Raw genomic sequence first — 19016 nt, forward strand, 5'->3', positions numbered from 1 at the left:
ACAGTGTATCTCTGGCACAGATGCTACTGGTCCTTAGTATCCTGTGATTTTAGGAACTTCTGTAAATAGTCTGGATTTACTTCAATGTATTCAGAAATTAAACCTATTTAATAAGGTTCACTCCTCTGCCAGAGTATCTGCTGGTTTAGTATCCTTAAAAAATACATATAATACATGTAGGTAAATTGTAGTCTTAAAGTATACTTAGAATACTGCGTTATTCAAACCAAACCCTATTTTAAACAAAATGTCTATTAATAAAAGCAGCCGATGAAACGAAATCCCAAGTTATGACAAGGGAGACTCACTCTCACTTGAAGCTGTGTTGCTGAGAGAACTTAAGAACGCATGTGCCCTTACAGCCGTTCAAGGACAAGTCAGGAGACACCCTCTCCTCTGTCTTTACCATAGGACTCCGGTCAAGGATGGGCCCAAAATGAGCATTTCTAGATATTTCAGAAAAGTCCACAGAAGTGTTAAAAAGACTTTGAAGAAGTTCCTAATAGCGCAAAGGCAAGTCCATACACTCACTCAGGTATGAAAAGAACAGGAGGTGGACTGTTAGGGCCATCCTTAGCCGGAGCTTCTGTGGGCTTTTGACTATATGCTGATCACCAATGTGCGTCAGGTGGACTTTTGTGAGAGAATAGTGTTTGGTGGCCAAGACCTCTTTTGGGCATTTCTTCCTAAGTGGAATACACAACAGATAAGGGAGTGGGTTGGGGATGGGGGTAATACAGGGAAGCTACTCTTTCCAGCTCAGAAGGAGTTGATGAAGCCCATATATGCATTCAAGAAGCCCATGGGATCCTCTAGCTGTGGATAGTGGCTAATGTGGTCATCCAGAATCGACACTGTGGACCGCGGCAGCGTTTTCCTAGTGGAAGAGAACAGCATGGAGGTGAACTTGAGGCTGCAGGGAGGGGACGGATGCAAGCCAGTGGGCAGCCCCGGTAAAAGGCCCTTGCGGACATACCACACTGGAAGGAACCAACAAAGAGCTTATTCACCTTCTACTTTGGAACTGTATCTTAGGCAGATAAACTTGCCAATTCTATTTATGACATAAACAGACTCGTTCTTAAATGTTCATAATCCAACACACAACAAACTGAGCATTAACACTTTGCAACACCTGCCCAAGCAGGAGGACCTTCTAGCTCCTTAGAGAAGCATGAGGCATTAAACAAGTGGGCCACTCAGCAACTCACTGTCCAAATAAAGATAACAACAGACCTTCCTTAACCCTGGGAGGAGATGAGGGGAGGGCATTTTGCTTAAAATTAAATGCACACTATTTACTACTGGGTTGTTTCTGCTAGGCCACGTGAAGGTATGGGATGGTCTTATGTGACACAGTCAAGATTTCGTATTCCAACACCTTCTGAGTAAGTACCTAGAGAAACTATCAACCGATGAGAAGGCACTTTTCCACAGTGTACTCTTCTCAATCTCTCCTTGCGGTCTGCTGAGCTGAGGTGGAGGAGTTAGCTTTATGATCAGACTAAAGCAAACATTTCTTAAAATAGATCTACTTTCACTCCTTGGTTCACATGATAGCTTTTTCTTACCTGTACACCTACGAATATGTAGTAACCATGACAGTGAAAACATGCTGTGTAAATCAAGCCAACATATATATTTACATTTCTGAATGTAAGAAAATAAGATTCCCCAATTCATCCTTTTCTAACATGTTTCCTGGATGAACAGCCAGCAAGGGCAGAAACAGTGGCTATCCTGTTCACCACTGTCACCATGAGGAACAAAGCAAAGACCCCTGAGGGAGACTCACCTGTACAGCTCCAAAAACTCTGGATAGGGATTTACAGGATCCAATGGCCCATAGATAAAATGAACTAGGAAAGAGAAGAGGAATGAATTACTAAAGCGCTCACATCTATTCTCCTACCCTCAAAAAATACTTTCTCCAGTCTTATTGAGAAATAATTGCCATATATCACTATATGTAAATTTAAAGCATACAGTATGACAGTTTGGTTTATGTATATTGTGAAATGATTACCACCCAAAAGAAAGAAAAAAAATTCTTGTGCTGAGAACTCTTAGGATCTACTCTCTCAACTTGTTAGCTGTAGTGGTCATGTTGTCCATCACATCCCCAGTACCTGTAAGTACGGGGCTGTATATTTTGACTACCTTCCTCCAGTTTCCCTCTCCCCTGACCCCTGGTAATCACAAATCTAATCTCTTTTCCTCTGAGTTGGGTGGGGTTTTTTAGATCCCACACAGAAGTGAGATCATATGGTATTTTTTTTTCTCTCTGACTTATCTCACTTAGCATAATGCCTGGTGGGCCCATCCATATTGTCACAAGTGGGAAGACTGCCTTTTTGTGGTTGAATAATACTCCACTGCAACGTGTGTGTGTGTGTGTGTATATCTGTCTGTCTCTCTCTCACACAGCTTTTTTATCCATTCATTGACTGATGGGACACCTAGGCTGTTTCATGTCTTGGCTATCATAAACAATGCTATGAACAAGGGGGTGAGGACATCTTTTCAGGTTAGTGTTTTCACTTCCTTTGGATATAGTCCCAGAAATGGAGTCACTGGATCATATGGTTGTTCTATTTTTAATTTTTTGAGAATCTTCCATACTGTTTTCCATTGTGGCCATACCCATTTATAGTCCCACCACCAGGGTACCAAGGGTTCTCTTTTCTCCACATCTACACCAAAACTTCTCTCTTATCTTTTGAGTAATTTTTTAAGTAATATGCCATTCTAACAAATGTAAGGTGATATCTCGTTGTGGTTTTAATTTGCATTTCCCTAAGGGTCAGTGATGTTGAACTTTTTTCATGTACCTGATTGGCCTTTCCTATATCTTCTTTGCAGTAAATATCTATTCATGGCCTTTGCCCAGTTTTTAATTGGCTTGGGTTTTTTTGCTATTGAGTATATGAATTCTTCCTATATTTTGGACATTAACTCCTTATCAGATGTATGGTTTGCAAATAATTTTCCCATTTGTTGATGGTTTCTTTGACTGTACAGAGCTTTCTTAGGTTGATGTAGTCCCACTGTTTTATGCTAGAAAACCCAGCTTCTTTCAAATAAGAAGGTTATAAGGAGCTTCTGGGAATAAGCCAACAGTCCATTTGGGACAGTTCTCCTATATACATACACTCATTCCCTCCCCTCCAGCTCCTCTGTGCCTGAACCCAAAGGACTAAGTCTCACTCTCCATATTCTCTTCCTATAAATCCAGGATACTGTCATCATTTAGGTCTCTCTCCAGTTACAGCTGGCCACTGACATTTTAAATCAGCCACTAATTTCTGGAGCACTACTATGTCTGGGACACAGCACTGATTTTTTTTTTTTCTTTTTAAATCTATAAGATTAAAGAGACAAATGAGCAGAAACCACCTACAGCCTCTCGATTAGTCATAGAAACCACGTTCTGTCCCACCCAGCAGTTCAGCCTGTAACATGGCAGCCACGGCCACCACACCACGCCACAGCCGCTCCGGCCCCCACTCCTGACACGGACCCCAGCTACCCTGGCGGCAGCAGCTGTTTCAGATCCTCCCTCTACAACGCGTGTCCAGATTTGCAGAGTAGGGCTGCCAGATTAAATAAAAGATGCCCAGTTAAATTTGAATTTCATATAAGTAATGATTTTTTTAAGTATAAATATGTCAAAATATTACAAAGCACATACTTCTTCTAAAATATTTGTTGTTTATCTGAAATTCCAATTTAGCTGTGTGTCTCATATTTTTATTTGCTAAATCTGGCGATTACTTTCGCCCTATGGTCCCTCAGTCCTATCAAGATGTAAGGTAGAGATACTCACTGGGAATAGTTACAGAAGCAAGAGCTCCCACCCAGCGTCTTCTAAACTTCTTCCTCTGGTTGATGTACTGTAAGAGACTATAGGACAGCCAAGTCAGCAAGAGGAGAACAAGAAATCTTTAGTGTTACAGGAATGCAAAGGCATCCTAAAACGAAAGCTGCTACATTCTCATTGGGACCAAGTCGAGAGCATTCTTTGTGTAAGACTGAGAGCTGTCCTCCTCGGTCCCTGTTGCTACGGAAAAGACATGAAAAAGAAAGAGACATGCATTTTTAAGAGGTGACTAGGCTCCTTTCACGACCACGATTAGACATCTTGAGGCATTTAATATTCACAAAAAGCCCAAAGTAGGATGTGCCAAAGTCCATCGGCTAGTTAGAAACTGAATGAGCATTAGAATTTAAAGCTGTTTATCTAAACGTTTTGTGCCACATGGCTTACACTGATGGCTCACTCGCTATTTTCAATTTCTTTCTTCTTAGAACAGTGTGTGACTTCTTGGTTTGCCTCACAGGTCAGAGAGAGGGAATAAGCCAGCAAGGAACAAAGCAAGCAATACTCCACCTATCCCCACTTCCTCCCAAAAAAGAGCTTCCCTGGAAACCAAAGCGAAGTGTTATTCTTACCTGTCGATTACTAAGTTCCCATCGTTGTTGCGAATCCCTGCCCACATGTCCCACAGCTCACTCTCAGAGGGGCGGGTGTACGGCCCAAAGACTGGGGTGAGACTGAAAGAGCCCGAGAGAGCAGGAAGACACATGTGAGAAGTGAGAAGAATCCAGAATGTCAAATATGACTGGAACCTCACAGGTCATACAGTCTGACCCTTAACTGATTTATGAATTCCTTCTACTACTTCCCTGGCAAGTGGCCAACAACTTTGTTTTAAAGTATCAAACCCTAGGATTTGGCCCAGAATTTTAATGGCAACTTTTCACTACATTGTTCCCAGGCTATAGCGAATCAGTCTCTGACAATGACTTACCCTCGGGAGAACACAAAGAAGTTCATCAGTCGAGTGAGAATGGGTGACAACATGCCTCCATCTTTGAGAAGCTGTAGGTGAAGAAGTAAAGATGTTAGAGAAAAAAAAAACCACTAACCAGAACAGAAGTTTTATATTAGGAACTAAAAAAGGACTTTAGTCAAAATGTCCCGCTACTGAAATGTTTGTTTATTGGCCTTTTTTGTTTTTTATTTATTGGTTTTGTTTGTTTTGCCTACCCATTCTCTCACAAAGACAAAACCTATTTGTAATTCCCTTTAAGATTACATTTCTACACTAAATCCCTAAGCCTTCTAACTGATGTATTCAACGTTAGGGTCTGATCTGTTCAGCCACCGTGCTAATGGCACAGATCTCTAGATAGCTGTATTTCTCTAAGTATCTGTTGATTTCTTACTCTCAGAAATGAGGCTTTACCTAGAGGCTGCTTGGGTTTTATCAGCCTAAGAAGGAAGAAACTACCTTTATTAATGTAAGTTCCTGAGGAGAGCATTTTCACTATGGCCCATTACAGCAGGTATGGCCCTTATGTAGGTCCTAGCATTATTCATGTTGGTATAAATCTTAAAAACTAATGATTTTGTGACCAGAGTAGCCAACCTTTTGGAGAAGGAGAGGACGGTGAGTCTCAGGAAATATACCTATAGGAGAAAAAGAGACTTATGCTAGTCATTTACCAACAACCGTAGGCCAAACATGGGTCCATTACTGGAGACTACCCCACCTTTGGGGTCATCACTGCCAGAAACAGGATTACCAGTAAAACTTAGTTCTGTCATCTAATTACTTCTCCAAGGAATTCTGTTTAATAGGTCAAATTCTGTCCCACTGGGACTAACTTTCCCACGATCAGAGTAGAGAAACGGGAAAGATAATGTCGGTGCCCGTTCTTAATGCTGATGACTAAACCTTAACTCCCCCTGGCCTTTCTAACCATTCCTCAGAGCACCCAGTATCATTAATGGTTTGGGCTACAAAAGAAACCACCCATTTTTTCAGGGACTGCGGGTCCCTGGGCAGGGTTGGGGGAGAAACGAGAGTTTTTCCTTTTCCATTTTTCTCTGGAGTCAATGGGAAAAGGCCCTGAGCACTGCTGATAAAGGGATAGACTCCTGCCCCCATCTGCCCTTATGGTATTCAGGAGACATGTGCATTATTCATGGATTTATACGCTATGCTCCATGGCACACAAAGAAAAAGAAATCCCTCCTAAAGGTCTAATCAGAGGCTCAATAATTTCTACCTAAAACCTGGCACTGCCACCAATTAAGTTTCTGCAGCAAATTACAGGAGTACCCGAAGCCCCTGCGGCCTCATCACGATTGTTTGCTGATCCAGTGTGGCTGCTGCAGATCTTGCCAAACGTCACCGGCCCTCCTCACTCCCGAGCGCAGTGCTCGCTGGACCGCCCCGTCCACCTTGCTAAGCGATGCTTTTACAAAGAAGCCCTTAGCTCTATAACATGGCTTTTTATGAACTGTATGTTGATCTGATCCATTTCTTTTATAATCCTATTCATTTTATTTTCTGTATTTAAAAACGTTATTTTGAGAAGGGGGCAATAAATCTCATTAGGCCACCTAAGTAGTTCATGGCACAAAAAGGTCAAGGGCCTCTGGTTTAATTGTGTCTGCCTGCAGTCTCATCAGATTCCCATTTAGACGTTGAGGTGGTATCTTCTTGTGGCCCTTCGCGGCTACACCTCACTCTCCACCCACCATCACGGCAGTTACCTCCGTTTGACAGACAGAGACTCTTTATGGTAAGCCGACCGGATCGATTCTGCTTGAACCTAGAACAGGTGAGGGAAACACAGCTGAGTGGACATAACACCAATCCAGCAGCTGAAGACAAACTCCCAAGAGGGAAAAGGGCTAGAACGAAACTTCTCCCAACATCTCAAGCCAATGCGACCCGTGAATGGTGCTGAAGTTTATGACCTCACTGACCTATAGAGCAGCTCCTGAGCAACGATGTCTCCGTAATCATGAGACAGAAGGTTGATCCTGCGGTTCTGGAGCCCCAAGTGCCGCAGAAGTGCCTCCACGATGCTGGCCTGCTCAAATATGGAGTAGTGATGCGGTCTCTAAGGAGAAGGCGGCCCAGACATACAGGAGGAAGTCATGAGTGCAGAGCCTCTGCCAGCCAGACCCACTCCCTCCCCCACCCAACACTGGTCCCATCCAGATGCTGCTTACTGGTTTGTCACTGAAGCCAAAGCCCAAGAAATCAAGCGCGATCACTCGATGAAACCTCAGGGTCAGACCTTCCCAAATCTACAAGAAAGAAAGAGATGATCTGGCTTCTGTGATCCTGCGCCTCCTCTCCTCCAGCCTACAGCACAGGAATTTCATTCCGATCTTGGCTTAGCAAACGGACTTTGATAAAGGGAAAATCTTGTGCAAGTACCACAGGCCCTCAGATGATCCTCTTCGTTTATTCCTAATCTCTACCGAGGGGAAATCTCCAGCCATTTTTAACTTGGCAATGATCCTTCCCAGATCACCAGAGTTTTTACTGCCTTACATTAAACGAGAAACAGCTCTACACTTGATCCTATTTCATTAGGCAATTCAAATACAGAAGAACCTTCCAGTGCTAAAAAAAAGAAATCCTTGATTTTGGATTTTTAAAGAAAGTAGGATCTAGAAATCTGATTTTATTACCTTGTACCAATCATAGCTGGATGTTGGAAAGCCATGTAAAAGCACAACTATCTCAGGACTTCCAACCACACCCACAGAGTCTGGGAAGAAGGAAAGAAATGAGTTAGGCTGACTGCCTATAAAAATAACCTTGAAAATCTTAAACTCTAAGTAAGCTAGTATAAGGACAAGAAACCCTGACTAAATTAATGAAATAAAAATAAATTCCTTTTTAAAACAGAAGCTTACTGCTTTAGGTAAAAACAGGCATTGGATTATTTTCTTTTGTATCTTAAAAACTTGTAAACAACACATTTTATATGAAAATGCTGGAAGGCAGTCTGCTTCATTTCACCTATATTTTTTTTAAGTATTTCTCCATCTTTTCCTTTTTTCTGTATTATCAATATGTAAGTTGTTTTTCACAGTAAAAAGTAACCTTGTGAAGTTAAAAGTATACAATGACAACATAAACACTACAGATTCTTTGTACCTTATCATTAAGGGCCTCGCAAAAATTTTCTAAAATATAGATGGCAACACTTCCTCAACCTGCTGGACACCTTAGTTTGCCCTGTTTGTCCGGCACCTTCATTTCTTCCAGGGGAAAGCCAATCCAGTATCAAAAGCATCATGCTCAAACTATTAACAATTCTAACAAGCAAAGGATTAAGCAGTATAGACTTGGACATTTTTTAATGCAGAAACATTTTAAATTAGCTAAATATTTAAACAGTAAAATGCCTTGCTTGTAGCATTAGATTAAAAGTGGCACATTCATACATCCTGCCAGGGGCATGAGATTTGGTAAGGTTTGCAAAAATAATTTCATTGGAACCAATTTTAAAATATTTTCTTGAGAATCCATGCAAATAAAATCATTCCATTGACAAATAGTGTAGTTTGAAAAAATATGGAACAAATAAACATATACACGAAAATATCCCTTACTATTAACTATTAGTTAACTATTTAAAACATGAAAAAACTAGAAACAACTCAATGACCAATATAAAGAAAAGTAAATACTTACTTAGTTGAATATAGCAAATGAGAGGAGGTCAGGAGCAATAATGAAAAACGGTTTATGACAAACATTTTTCGTTATTGCTCTTGACCCCCGCCCAAAAGAGATCTTTTCCAGTCTCGTTTCAGTTTCTTTACCTATAAGATGGGGTTAATGGCACCCATCTTCAAGTACTGTTGAAGTAAAGATATTTAATCTTAAAGATAGTAACAAAGGTTGAATACATAATTCAATGACTAACATCTGGTAATTACTTGATAAGTAGCAGTTATAATAATTATCATTAGCAAGTTGATCTATACAAAGGTATAAGGCTTAAAATCACATTTAGTTATGCATATAACAAATACACTTTATAGAAATAAACAATAAAATGAAATCAGGGATGGAGGGAAACAGAGCGAGCAGTAGGGCTAGCCGTTGAACACTAGGGGCGCTCAAAAGAGAAAACTGCTATCTATCAATACAAATGAGGCTATGAAGAGAAAATCGTACTGACAAGTCAGCTCTACAGATACCGGAATCTACAGATACCGGAATCTCCATTCCATTGCTCCCACCCAGCTACCCCTAACAGTTTCCTTTGACTTTCCCTGCTATGGAGTTTTTAAGGGGAATTAACTGCTTCCTTCAAGCACACTACACTGAAAAAGAGGATTCTTCCCCTCTCCCTCCCTTGAGTGGCAACGAGACCAATAGAAACAAAGTGAGTACCTCAGTGGGACTCACAGAACCTATGATACACGCAGGGTGCTCCAATAGTCCTCTTCTTACCTTGGTAGAAGATGCGCAGTCCCTTGTAGGTGAAAAATTTGCCCGAGGACTTCCAAGAGTGAAGAGCGGGAGAAAGCTGGGGAGGGGGGATATGCAGATAGGCCGCCAGCAGGGGCACGGCCAACAGCCCCACCTGAACCCACCACTCCCTCATCCTGTAAGACAATCAGAGACCTGGGGTAAGCAGTCAGATGACGCTGTACATGCTTTGACAAGCCCCAAATTGGTAAAATGGGGTGGGAAATTTCTGTCCCATGCCATGGCAGAAAGTTTACCAAGAATGCAGAAAGTATACCTCTCCCCGCAATGCAGTCACCATACCTGCTCACCATTCTAATTTTAAGGAAAAAATATATTACTTTAATACATCATCTTCCCCCTCTCCTTCCCACTTTAATCCCTTGGCACCCCCCCCCCCCCCCCCCGCTGTGCTTTTCCTAAAACCTGAAGAGGTTTTTACGTAAAGCAAAAGGAAGTTAAGTACTCTGCACCTTTTTGTTGGCTTTTATCAAAGCTTCCCCAGGAAAGATTTCCTTCCCATTTATTCTAAAAGCTCTATCACCCACCCACCAGCACCCCCCTCAAGTAAAATGTTAAATATATATAGATATACATATGTAGTTTTCCACTAATGTTTAAAATAGCATCACATGTTCTTAAACAGAGCCATTTTTGATTTTTTAGTATTTATCAACTCTCTGACCCCAGTGAAGCCCCACTTGGTACTACTCCCTGTGTCTGTGCTGAGAAACTGCTCCAGGTAAACAGTCTGTAGGAAGCTAGGTACGCTGTGTATTTCGCCATAAGCAGCTTTGTCATGACCCACAATATCTAATCTCTTGAGAGGTCAGGGCAGCAGGTTATATTTCTGCTTTTCTTAGACTCTGAGGTAGCTCTCATTTATTTAATTTGTTAGAACTGGTACCCCCCCCACACACATACTGCAAACCCCTCAAAAAAAAATGAGTCAGAGCTCATATCCAACACCTGAAAATTGCTTTTGCCTTTGGAAGGAAAGCACTGGTTTGCACACCCAACCTTCTCATGCCCAGAACTTCTAAGTCAGTCTATCCACAATGAGGAGTGCTAAACAGGAATCAGAGACAGTTCCCTCTGTTTCTAGTTTGACTGCTAATCCCATAGTCAGCAGAGAAAGAATTATCAATACAATGGAAGTTCTCTAAAATAACCAGAATGGAAACACCTTCTAAAATGAAAATCTAGCCATAAATCAGGGAAATGAATTGTTACAGCCATGGCAGCAGTGGCTGTGTGTACACACCCTTCCACCATCTTGCCTGTGATCTGGCCACAATCTCTATCCATCATAAACTAATCAAAAAAAAAATTTTTTTTTAACTCTAAAACAAGTAAGACTGTGGTCCCACAGGGGCCAAATCACCAGCGCCTTAAAGACTCTGAGCAGCACTGTCTATTTTTTTTTGCATCACCAGGGAAGTCTTTTTTTTTCCCCCCTTCCTCCAAAGCAGCTGTCCAGAAAACACACCCAATGATTTGGTTGTATCTTTCAAGTTAATATTACAAATGATTCCCTAAAATGCCCCCCAAACATCATCATATCACCATTTTTACCCCACAACAGCAGCAGGCTACATCCCAGTATCTACTTGAAAAATGAGATGACAGAAAGTATCAGGTTTGGATATCATTAGCTATCATCTGTCCTGTACTTCAGCTCCTACATTTGCACGTTCACATTTCATCACTCCTTCCCCAACCCCAACCCCTCCCCCCCCCCCCCCCCCCCCCCCCCCCCCCCCCCCCCCCCCCGCTTTTCCTCTCATTCATTCAGGGGTTCCAGCGGAGGAATATCTGCAATGACTCAGCAGAGAGCCAGGGAGGGGCTACGAGAGGAGCGGGCAGAAGGAGGCTCCCTGCAAGAGGGGTGGGGGGGGAGTTGGGGGGATGGAGGGAGGGGGATTGGAGTGGAAGGTGAGCGATGGGGGGGATGGAGAAGGGTTGGAGGGTGGGGGTGGGGAGGGAAGTGGGGGGGGGAGTGGGGGAGGAGCGGAGGGTGGGGTGGGCAACGACTGTGCATTTTCCACTCCTGGACACCCCCACCCTCTATACCTTCCTTCTCTTTCACTCCTCTAAAGAAAAGAGGCAACCTTTCAGGAAGCCGTTTTCTAGTTTAATTACTCGGTAAAAATGTTCCTAACGACATTTTGGGATTTTTAGTAGGGAAGCAATCTGGTAGTCAGTAGCCGAAAGAGATTAATCATTTTTTGACCAAAATCTCCATTACTTGACGAGCCACAAGTCAAGACTATAAATTCAGCAAACCCAAGTAACAAACGTTCTGGAAATTAATCAACCCTTCCAAGCCTTGATTTCTTCATCTCGTCAAGAGGAAAAAATACATTTAATATCACCAAACCTGCCACCTTCCAGCGTCGGGTGAGGCTGTGAACTACTTTGTAAATCATTGCAAACAATTCACGTGTAACATTATGACAGTTTGATCACATCATCATTCTCACTTAGCGTCTCATTACCGAAATCTGAAAAATACTTACGCCTCGGTGATATGGTACCGCAAGTTCTAGTCACACCTATGCAGTAACTCGCGCCACAGCGATACCAGGGTCTTCAAATCCTAAATCGCGCCACAGCGATACCCGCGTCTACAAATCTTAAATTGCGCCACAGCAATACCACGGTCTCGAAATTCTAAACCGTGCCAAGATGATGTGGAGGGTCTAGAAACCCAAAGTCACGCCAGGGAAATGCTGGGGTCTAAAAATCTTAAATCACACCAAAGCGTCACCAGGGTCTAGAAATTCTAAATCGCGCCTGAGCGATGCCGGGTCTAAAATTCTAAGTTGCATCCGAGCGGTATCAAAATCTAGAAACCCTAAATCGTGCCAGGGTGATGCCGGGGTCTAAAAATCCCAAACTGTGCCAAGGCGAAGATGGGGTCTAAAAATCTTAAATCGCACTAGGGCAACGCCGCGGTCTAGAAATCCTAAGTCGCGCCAGGGCGAAGCCGCGATCTAGAAATCTTAAGTCGCGCCAGGGTGAAGCCGCGATCTAGAAATCTTGAAGTGCGCTAGGACGATACGAGGGTCTAAAAATCCTAAATTCCGCCATGGCGACACAGGGGTCTAAAAATCCTAAGTCGCATCAGAGCGATACCAGGGTACAGAAATATCAAATCTGGGAGATCTCCAGCTCCATATTCTACTGCGTGCAAGAGTGACATCCCCTCCCAAGTAAGCGGATAGGGCTCAGAGGGCAGGCAGGTGCTCCCCCACCCACCCCAAACCCCGGGTGGGGGTTTTCCCTCCACTGCGGGAGTCGCGGTCCAGCAGCCCTGGCACGGACACACAGAGTCCCCACCAGCTAGCCTGCACCCACCCTCTCCCAGACGGCGGCTTGGAGCCAGCCACACCCCCTCGCGCCTGCCGCACGCACCCACCTGCGGAGGCGATCTCGGCGTACCATGGCCGCGTCTTATCCCATGCCGCCCGGCACACGGTTTGGAGCACCGCGCGCCGCAGCTCCCGCAGCAGGGCAGGCCGGCCGGCAGCCGGGCACAGCCTACAGCCTGCGAGGGCGGCAGCGGCCGCGGCAAGCAGCGAGCAGCCACCCGGGCGTGCGCTGCGGCACTGCGCGAGATGCGACTGCCGCAGAGGAAGCACCAAGATGTGCTGGTTGCCGCGGCAGTGCCGAGCGAGTGGGCACCGACTTTTAGAGCCCACCCGCGCTCCGCCCCTGGCCCGCCCACCGCGCCGCAGTGCCCCTCCCGCCACAGCCACCGCCCCTCCCCGCGGCCCCTCCCCTCAGCCCGGCCGCCACAGCAGGGATGGAGCATCCTTCTCACAGCAGCACCTCTAGGGGGCACCTTTAGAGTTGTCGACCCCCGCCAGCACCCCACTGCTCCCTCACAGGCCCCCCCAACCCTGAGCTCTGGGTTCTGCTGAGTTAACACTGCAGGAAAAGACCACAGATCCCGAAATCCCAACACACACCCCAACCACAGACCACCGCCCACAGTCCCCCCCAACCCCAGAGGTGGCCACTCGACCTCAGGTGCAGGGGCTCAGAGCGGCCAAATGTGGTTACCTGCTCTCAGTCTGCACCACGCCCGAGGCATGGGTTCTGAACTAGGCGAGTACCCAGTACAAAGCAGCGGTCCTCAAGTGCCCAACACCTCTTAAGTCCCTAACTATGGGACCTATGTCCAGCCAAATGGCTAGGGAACAATAAGCTCTGCTGGGGCTACTACCAATCTCATCGGCTGATTCGGGGTACAGCGGCTAGGAAGCAAGAAGAGCAAAACTTGGGGGAAAAGTCTGGATTCTCCCTCTCAACCACGGCCATGACCACGGCGCCAGCACGTCTCCTTTGCAGCAGCACTACGTGGCCCGCATGCCAGAGCCCCGCCGCAGCCCTCTCGCGCGTATCGGGCCAGAAATAATGATATTCACAATTATGAGACGAAAACTCCCCCTTTTTTAGATGTACGATTGAATCACAATGCAAGGGCCCCAGCGGTACAGGAAAGAGGGAAGGAATTTCCTTCTTCAGCTATAATCCTTTAAAAGGCATATATTACGCCTTTGAAAAGAAAAGTAGAGAGAATCACAGTGTCTACGTTCGTTTTCTGGCTATAAACTTAAACTGATGAATGCGCGCGCGGGATGCAAGCGAGCCAGGCAGCCCAAGCAGTGCCGGCTCCCTCCAGCGGGGGCGCTGCAGGCCTCTCCTTCAACTCACACCCGCCAGCCCGGGCCATTCCGCAGCCCAGAGCACAGGCAAGCATGAATCGCAAAAGGCCAGTCCAGCGGAGCCCACCCAAGGCCGCCCAGCACCTAACATTGCACTGGGAGGTAAGGGCCACCAACCAGACACAGGAGAACCCACCACTTATGAGCTGTCATCAAAACGGGTGGCGCAATCCAGGGTACACTTCTGGTGTCCGATGAACAAGGTCGTGAAAGGAACGATTTTTTTAAGCACCTACAATGAGCTAAGAGCCGGGGATACAAAGACGAATGAGAAATGGCCCCTGCCCCAGAACAAGATGCTGACCATCCGGTGGGGAAGACGGACAAGAACTGACGCCGCTTAAATTTTCTCTTTAATTTCCTGGCAACATTCTGTGACAGGTTGGCCCCCTCCCCCTAACATCTAAGGCCCTCAAAGGCCGAGCCCAAGTATTATTCACCTTTTGTATCCCCAGAGCCCGCCACAGTGCCAGCCACAAAGCAGGCCCCTAATAAATACTGCATGAATAAGTACAAGAATTTGAGGGGCGCACAGGGGAGGAAGTAATTAAGGGGAGGGGGGGAGGGTTGTCTTGAATGATGAATAGACATTTACCGGAGACACAAAGAGCATTCCAACCAGAGGGGACGGCATTTGCAACCGGAGGCGCAGGACTGCGCAACCTTTGGGGAAAACTGCAAGTCCTCTGGGTCCAGCGCCGGCAGGCAAAAAATTAGGCTACAACGAGTATTTCATCCTAAGGAGTTTGGAATTTGTCCTAAAGAAAATGAGAAGCCACAGATGGATGTAAACCCTTTATGGACTCAAATGGTTACTTACCAAAATATAAATTACTCCCTTTAACAGTAGAAGATTACCTATTTTAACTAACTACCACCTTTTAAGGACTGAATTAATTACTTAGCAAAATTCAAATCAGTCCTCTCAACAGAGTAAAGGTTTTCCCATTTTAATTAAAACAATAGTAACAACCTTTGCATTATTTTTCCCCCCGTACTTGTTGTCAGTGAGTCCCACGGATTCCATACTTTCATTCTCACCACACCAGGAATACCAGCACCCAAGATGAAGGCAGTTTGATATTTAACCGACTGGGCACTTACAAAGGATCTTATTCTGAGAGCCTTAGAACGAGTGGACACATAGGAGAAACTGCTAGGGGGAGGCATGGAGAGGGGACCAAGGAAGCTTTTGAAAACAACAGGAATTCTAAGTCAGGCGCTCAAGAGAAACAGAGTGGCTAGAAAAAACTTCCTTGGAGAAGGAGGAATTAAGGGTCGAGGACTTCAAACCCAGAACTTGCTTAGGCGACAAAAACATTTCTGTTCGGAAGACCCTCCACTGCAGAGGCAAAAGAGTCTTAACAATGCAGAAGATACTATGAGAGGTCAGCTTCGCTAAAGCCGGGAATTTGCTTTTCCAAAGTCGAGAGGACTAGCTAGCAAATAATGCCCAGGAACCAGAGGGTTAATGAATTTCTAAATGTGGAATTCTAAATTCCTAAATGTGCCTGCCTTACTTCCAGAAAGAAGCTTCCTCCACCCTGGGAGAATCTAGCCTAAGGTATAAAATAGTCCAAGTGCCTGAGAAAACATGCAACCATACATAAATCCAAAGTCTGCCTCCGGCTTGCTCTCAGTACACTCTTTCAGTTCTTGGATACAGAAAACATAATCCACAGACATCCGACATGCCGGGCAGTGCATTCCCTCGACCAGCAGCTTATCAGACACTCCTGTCACATTCCAATTCTAAGATGGTCCCCCATAATAAGACCTCGGATTTGTGCAAAAATTAGTGTCAGAAGCTCAGCATTCATTGTGCAACAGCGGTATGAGATCAGTTGATCATCATATTTTGATCATCATATTTTTTCTAACCCCGGTGTGAGACCCATACTATGACAAGCACAAGGATATTTCTGAAGATGACGAGACAGAACTGGGACCGCCACTCTGAAGAGCCATCTATAATTATTGATTCAAATAAATGGAAGAAGTTCAACATGGGAGAAATTAGGCTGAACAGCTGCACATGTTAGAGACTTGGGGCTTTAGGGGACAGGGAGCCAATGTGATATGGCTCCAAAAATGCCATTGTAGACTGCAGAATGTCATTAGAGAAGCACCGGGAATAAATTAACCCTACTCTATTTTGCTAGTCAGAATTCACCGAAAGTATTTTATTCTGTTTTACAAAGCAATTTAAGAGACACATAAACAGGAATTTGTTCAGGGATCACCTAAAAATGCATTGCAAATTATGTCACTGAAGGTATAACCGCTCTCATATTTTAAGCATGGATCTTCACCAATTTATCCCTAATCCTTACAATAACTCAGCAAGAGGACTATTTTCATCCACATTTTACAGAGAAAGATACAGCAGCTCAGAGCACTGAGTGTTAGTATGTAAAGGACTGGGAACTGAACACAGATGTGTCTGGCTCCAAAGCTGGCGTTCTTTCCACTACCCCACACTGCCTCCCTGTTTAAAATAACTGGGCATGTTTAGCTGGAAGAAAAGAAGCCTTGTGGAGTACGTGGAAGAAGGAAATGTGTTAGCAGTCCTCAAATATTTGTGGAAGCAGCATTAGACATTTTATTCTGTATGGCTCCAATGAGTGCAAATTGTAGAGAAACAGATGTCGATTCAACATAAAGAATTTTCCAACAGTCAGGTCTGTCTGGAGAGACTGAGTGGGCTCAGCCATTTTGGGACGTGACAAGTCCCCCGTCATGAGGGGCTGGGTAACCCTGTGGCAGGTATGCAAGCTCTGAAGAATGCACGAATGACCTTAAAGGTCTTTTCCCATCTGACAGAAACTAAGGATCAGAGAGGTACTGGAACTTGGCCAGGGTGACTCCTCTACCTAAGGGTCAAATCCAGAACTAGGTCTTCCCTGGGTTCCTCAGCCCACAACTCTTTGTACAACATGACGTTTCATGCTGAGGGCAAGAAAAATTGAAATCATCAATACAATCACACAAATCTCCCTCTCAGCCAAATTTAATTAATATATCCCAAAAGTGACTGGTGTTTTCCTCTTCAGGCTCATTTTTGGGTGAAAGTCTTTGACTGAAGAAAGTTCAAAAGATGTGTGGTAGAGAAGCAAAAGGTGAATAATCCATTAACCAGATAAAATGAACCTAAGTGACCGAGAGCTGTTTCTATTGATTATAGTGTCACTTGGCCCCCCGTGTATCTTCACACACCCTCTACGTTACTGCGCAGGTCCCATAATCCCACACCCAGTCCTATCCCACTGATCCGTACCTATAGCACATCTTACACACTCACACAGGTAAGAGAAATAGATTGGAGGATTCGAAATAAAATTTGTCTCTTGCATTTTGATAGCTCTTTGCCTTTCACATATATTATCTCATCTGATGCTCACCACAGTGCTCTAAGGAAAACAGCTACTTTCTTTCAGACAGACAAGCAATTTCCTAGATGCCTGGGGAAGAGAGGAGACGGTACACAACTCACTTAAAAATAAATAAGTAAACAACCTCCTTTCCACATTAGATTATTCCTCCAGCCTGGATGAGTCAACCCAGAAGCAGGTGTTTCGCTTTTGCTCGATTGCTATCCTCACCTCACACCTTCTCCAGCTGTCCTCCCCGACCGCGCCCTCCAGTGCCCCCACCCACGCTACTCCTGCGGCGCTGCCTCCCGAGTCCCCGTTACTACCACACTCCCCTGGCACCCCCCTCCCCCGCGAGTGGCTCCAACTCCCAGGGCAAACTACCCTCCCTGCGCCGTGTGGCCGCGTCGCCGCACCCCCACACCCGCCGAGGCCCCTGTGGCTGCCACATCCCTGGCCACGACCACTACGACTATCCCAGCGTGGGAAGGCACAGCCTCCCAGACACGCGAGTCCCGGTTCCGTGGAGGGCGGTCAAGCCGACTAAGGGGAGTCACGCCGAGGGCGAGGGTTAGGGGACTTTTGTGTTCTCGTCCGACCCCAAGGTTCTGGGAGATGACGATCGAGGACCTCGCCCACGTGGCCCTCGTGTGGCGCGCACACCTCGTGCAGCCACCCACGAACCCCAGCGCGGTCCTGCACGCCCCCAGCATATCGTCACGCCCTCCTGGGCCACTATCATCACTCCAAGCCTGGTCCCCAGGATGTGTGGGTGCTCCACGCACACTATCCACATTCCCCAAGTGTGGCTACACCCGCTCTTCGGGGGGTCTGTGAGGGTTAGGGTCACTTCTCCCCCGCCCGTCTCTTACCTGACTCAGGTAAGACCTGGGCTACAACACTCCATGTTTGGGGAAAACGGTTGCGCATGCGCTTCCTGCGGCCAGAAGTACTGGGCCTCACCCCAGTCCCCAGGGAAGCCCAGCCAAGCCACTGAATACCCGGCTCTGGGCTAGAGCGTCGCCCCTCCGTGCACCGGCCCGTCGCCCCCAACCCAACCTGTGCAGCCGCCTTCTCCCTGCCGGGCGTCAGCGCCACCTATTGCAAAGGGTATGAAATGGCAGTCTGTGTCTTGGAGAAGGATCTGATGGATTGGATAAATGAGAATAAAATTTTATACGGCCTCATCTTTTATGTGAGAAACTGAAGGCCAAAGAACAGATATTTGGGTAGTTGTTAACTTTGTAGAGATCTTTGGTGTGTCTTCTATATCTCAGCCAGTCATAGTCCCTAACGACTCGTAGTACCCTAAAGGCTCCCCAGTCTACATCTCCAGTCCTGTCCTCTACCCCCAAATTCTAGATGCATATATTTGCCTGCCTTGTGTTCATCTTGCCATGAATGGTGCACACACATCTAATATTCAACAAGGGCGAAGTTAAATTCACTGTCCTTTCTCCATGTCCTCCTTCCCACACTATCATGACTTCCTAAGAACCTGTGCTTCCTTCTCTACTCTCTATCTTGGTTAATGACATTACCATCTATTCCAGTCTCCCAACACAGAATCCCCGTGATGTAATGGAATGAGGCTAAAGAGCCTGGCAACTATGGGT

The 19016-nt window shown here is 45.6% G+C and overlaps 1 protein-coding gene across 2 annotated transcripts; it reads right to left on the reverse strand.

Annotated features, from left to right (window-relative positions):
- Window positions 1-89: 89 nt before the first annotated feature.
- On the reverse strand, window positions 90-18355 carry MEST (mesoderm specific transcript). Of its 2 annotated transcripts, none has more exons than XM_059396401.1 (12): window positions 18273-18355; window positions 9279-9433; window positions 7499-7578; window positions 7031-7108; window positions 6782-6918; window positions 6566-6624; window positions 5433-5473; window positions 4812-4882; window positions 4453-4554; window positions 3827-3903; window positions 1796-1859; window positions 90-877 (listed from the first exon to the last, which is right to left on the reverse strand). In XM_059396401.1, exons 2-12 carry the CDS (start codon window positions 9430-9432, stop codon window positions 760-762), a joined length of 981 nt encoding a protein of 326 aa, XP_059252384.1. In that variant the 5' UTR covers window position 9433; window positions 18273-18355; the 3' UTR covers window positions 90-759. The 2 variants fall into 2 exon arrangements, with proteins under 2 accessions (XP_059252384.1, XP_059252382.1); XM_059396399.1 differs by lacking the exon at window positions 18273-18355 and adding an exon at window positions 12718-12960.
- Window positions 18356-19016: the final 661 nt, after the last annotated feature.

This window comes from Mustela nigripes, chromosome 4, assembly GCF_022355385.1.
Source record: "Mustela nigripes isolate SB6536 chromosome 4, MUSNIG.SB6536, whole genome shotgun sequence".
Classification (NCBI taxonomy): Eukaryota; Metazoa; Chordata; class Mammalia; order Carnivora; family Mustelidae; genus Mustela; species Mustela nigripes.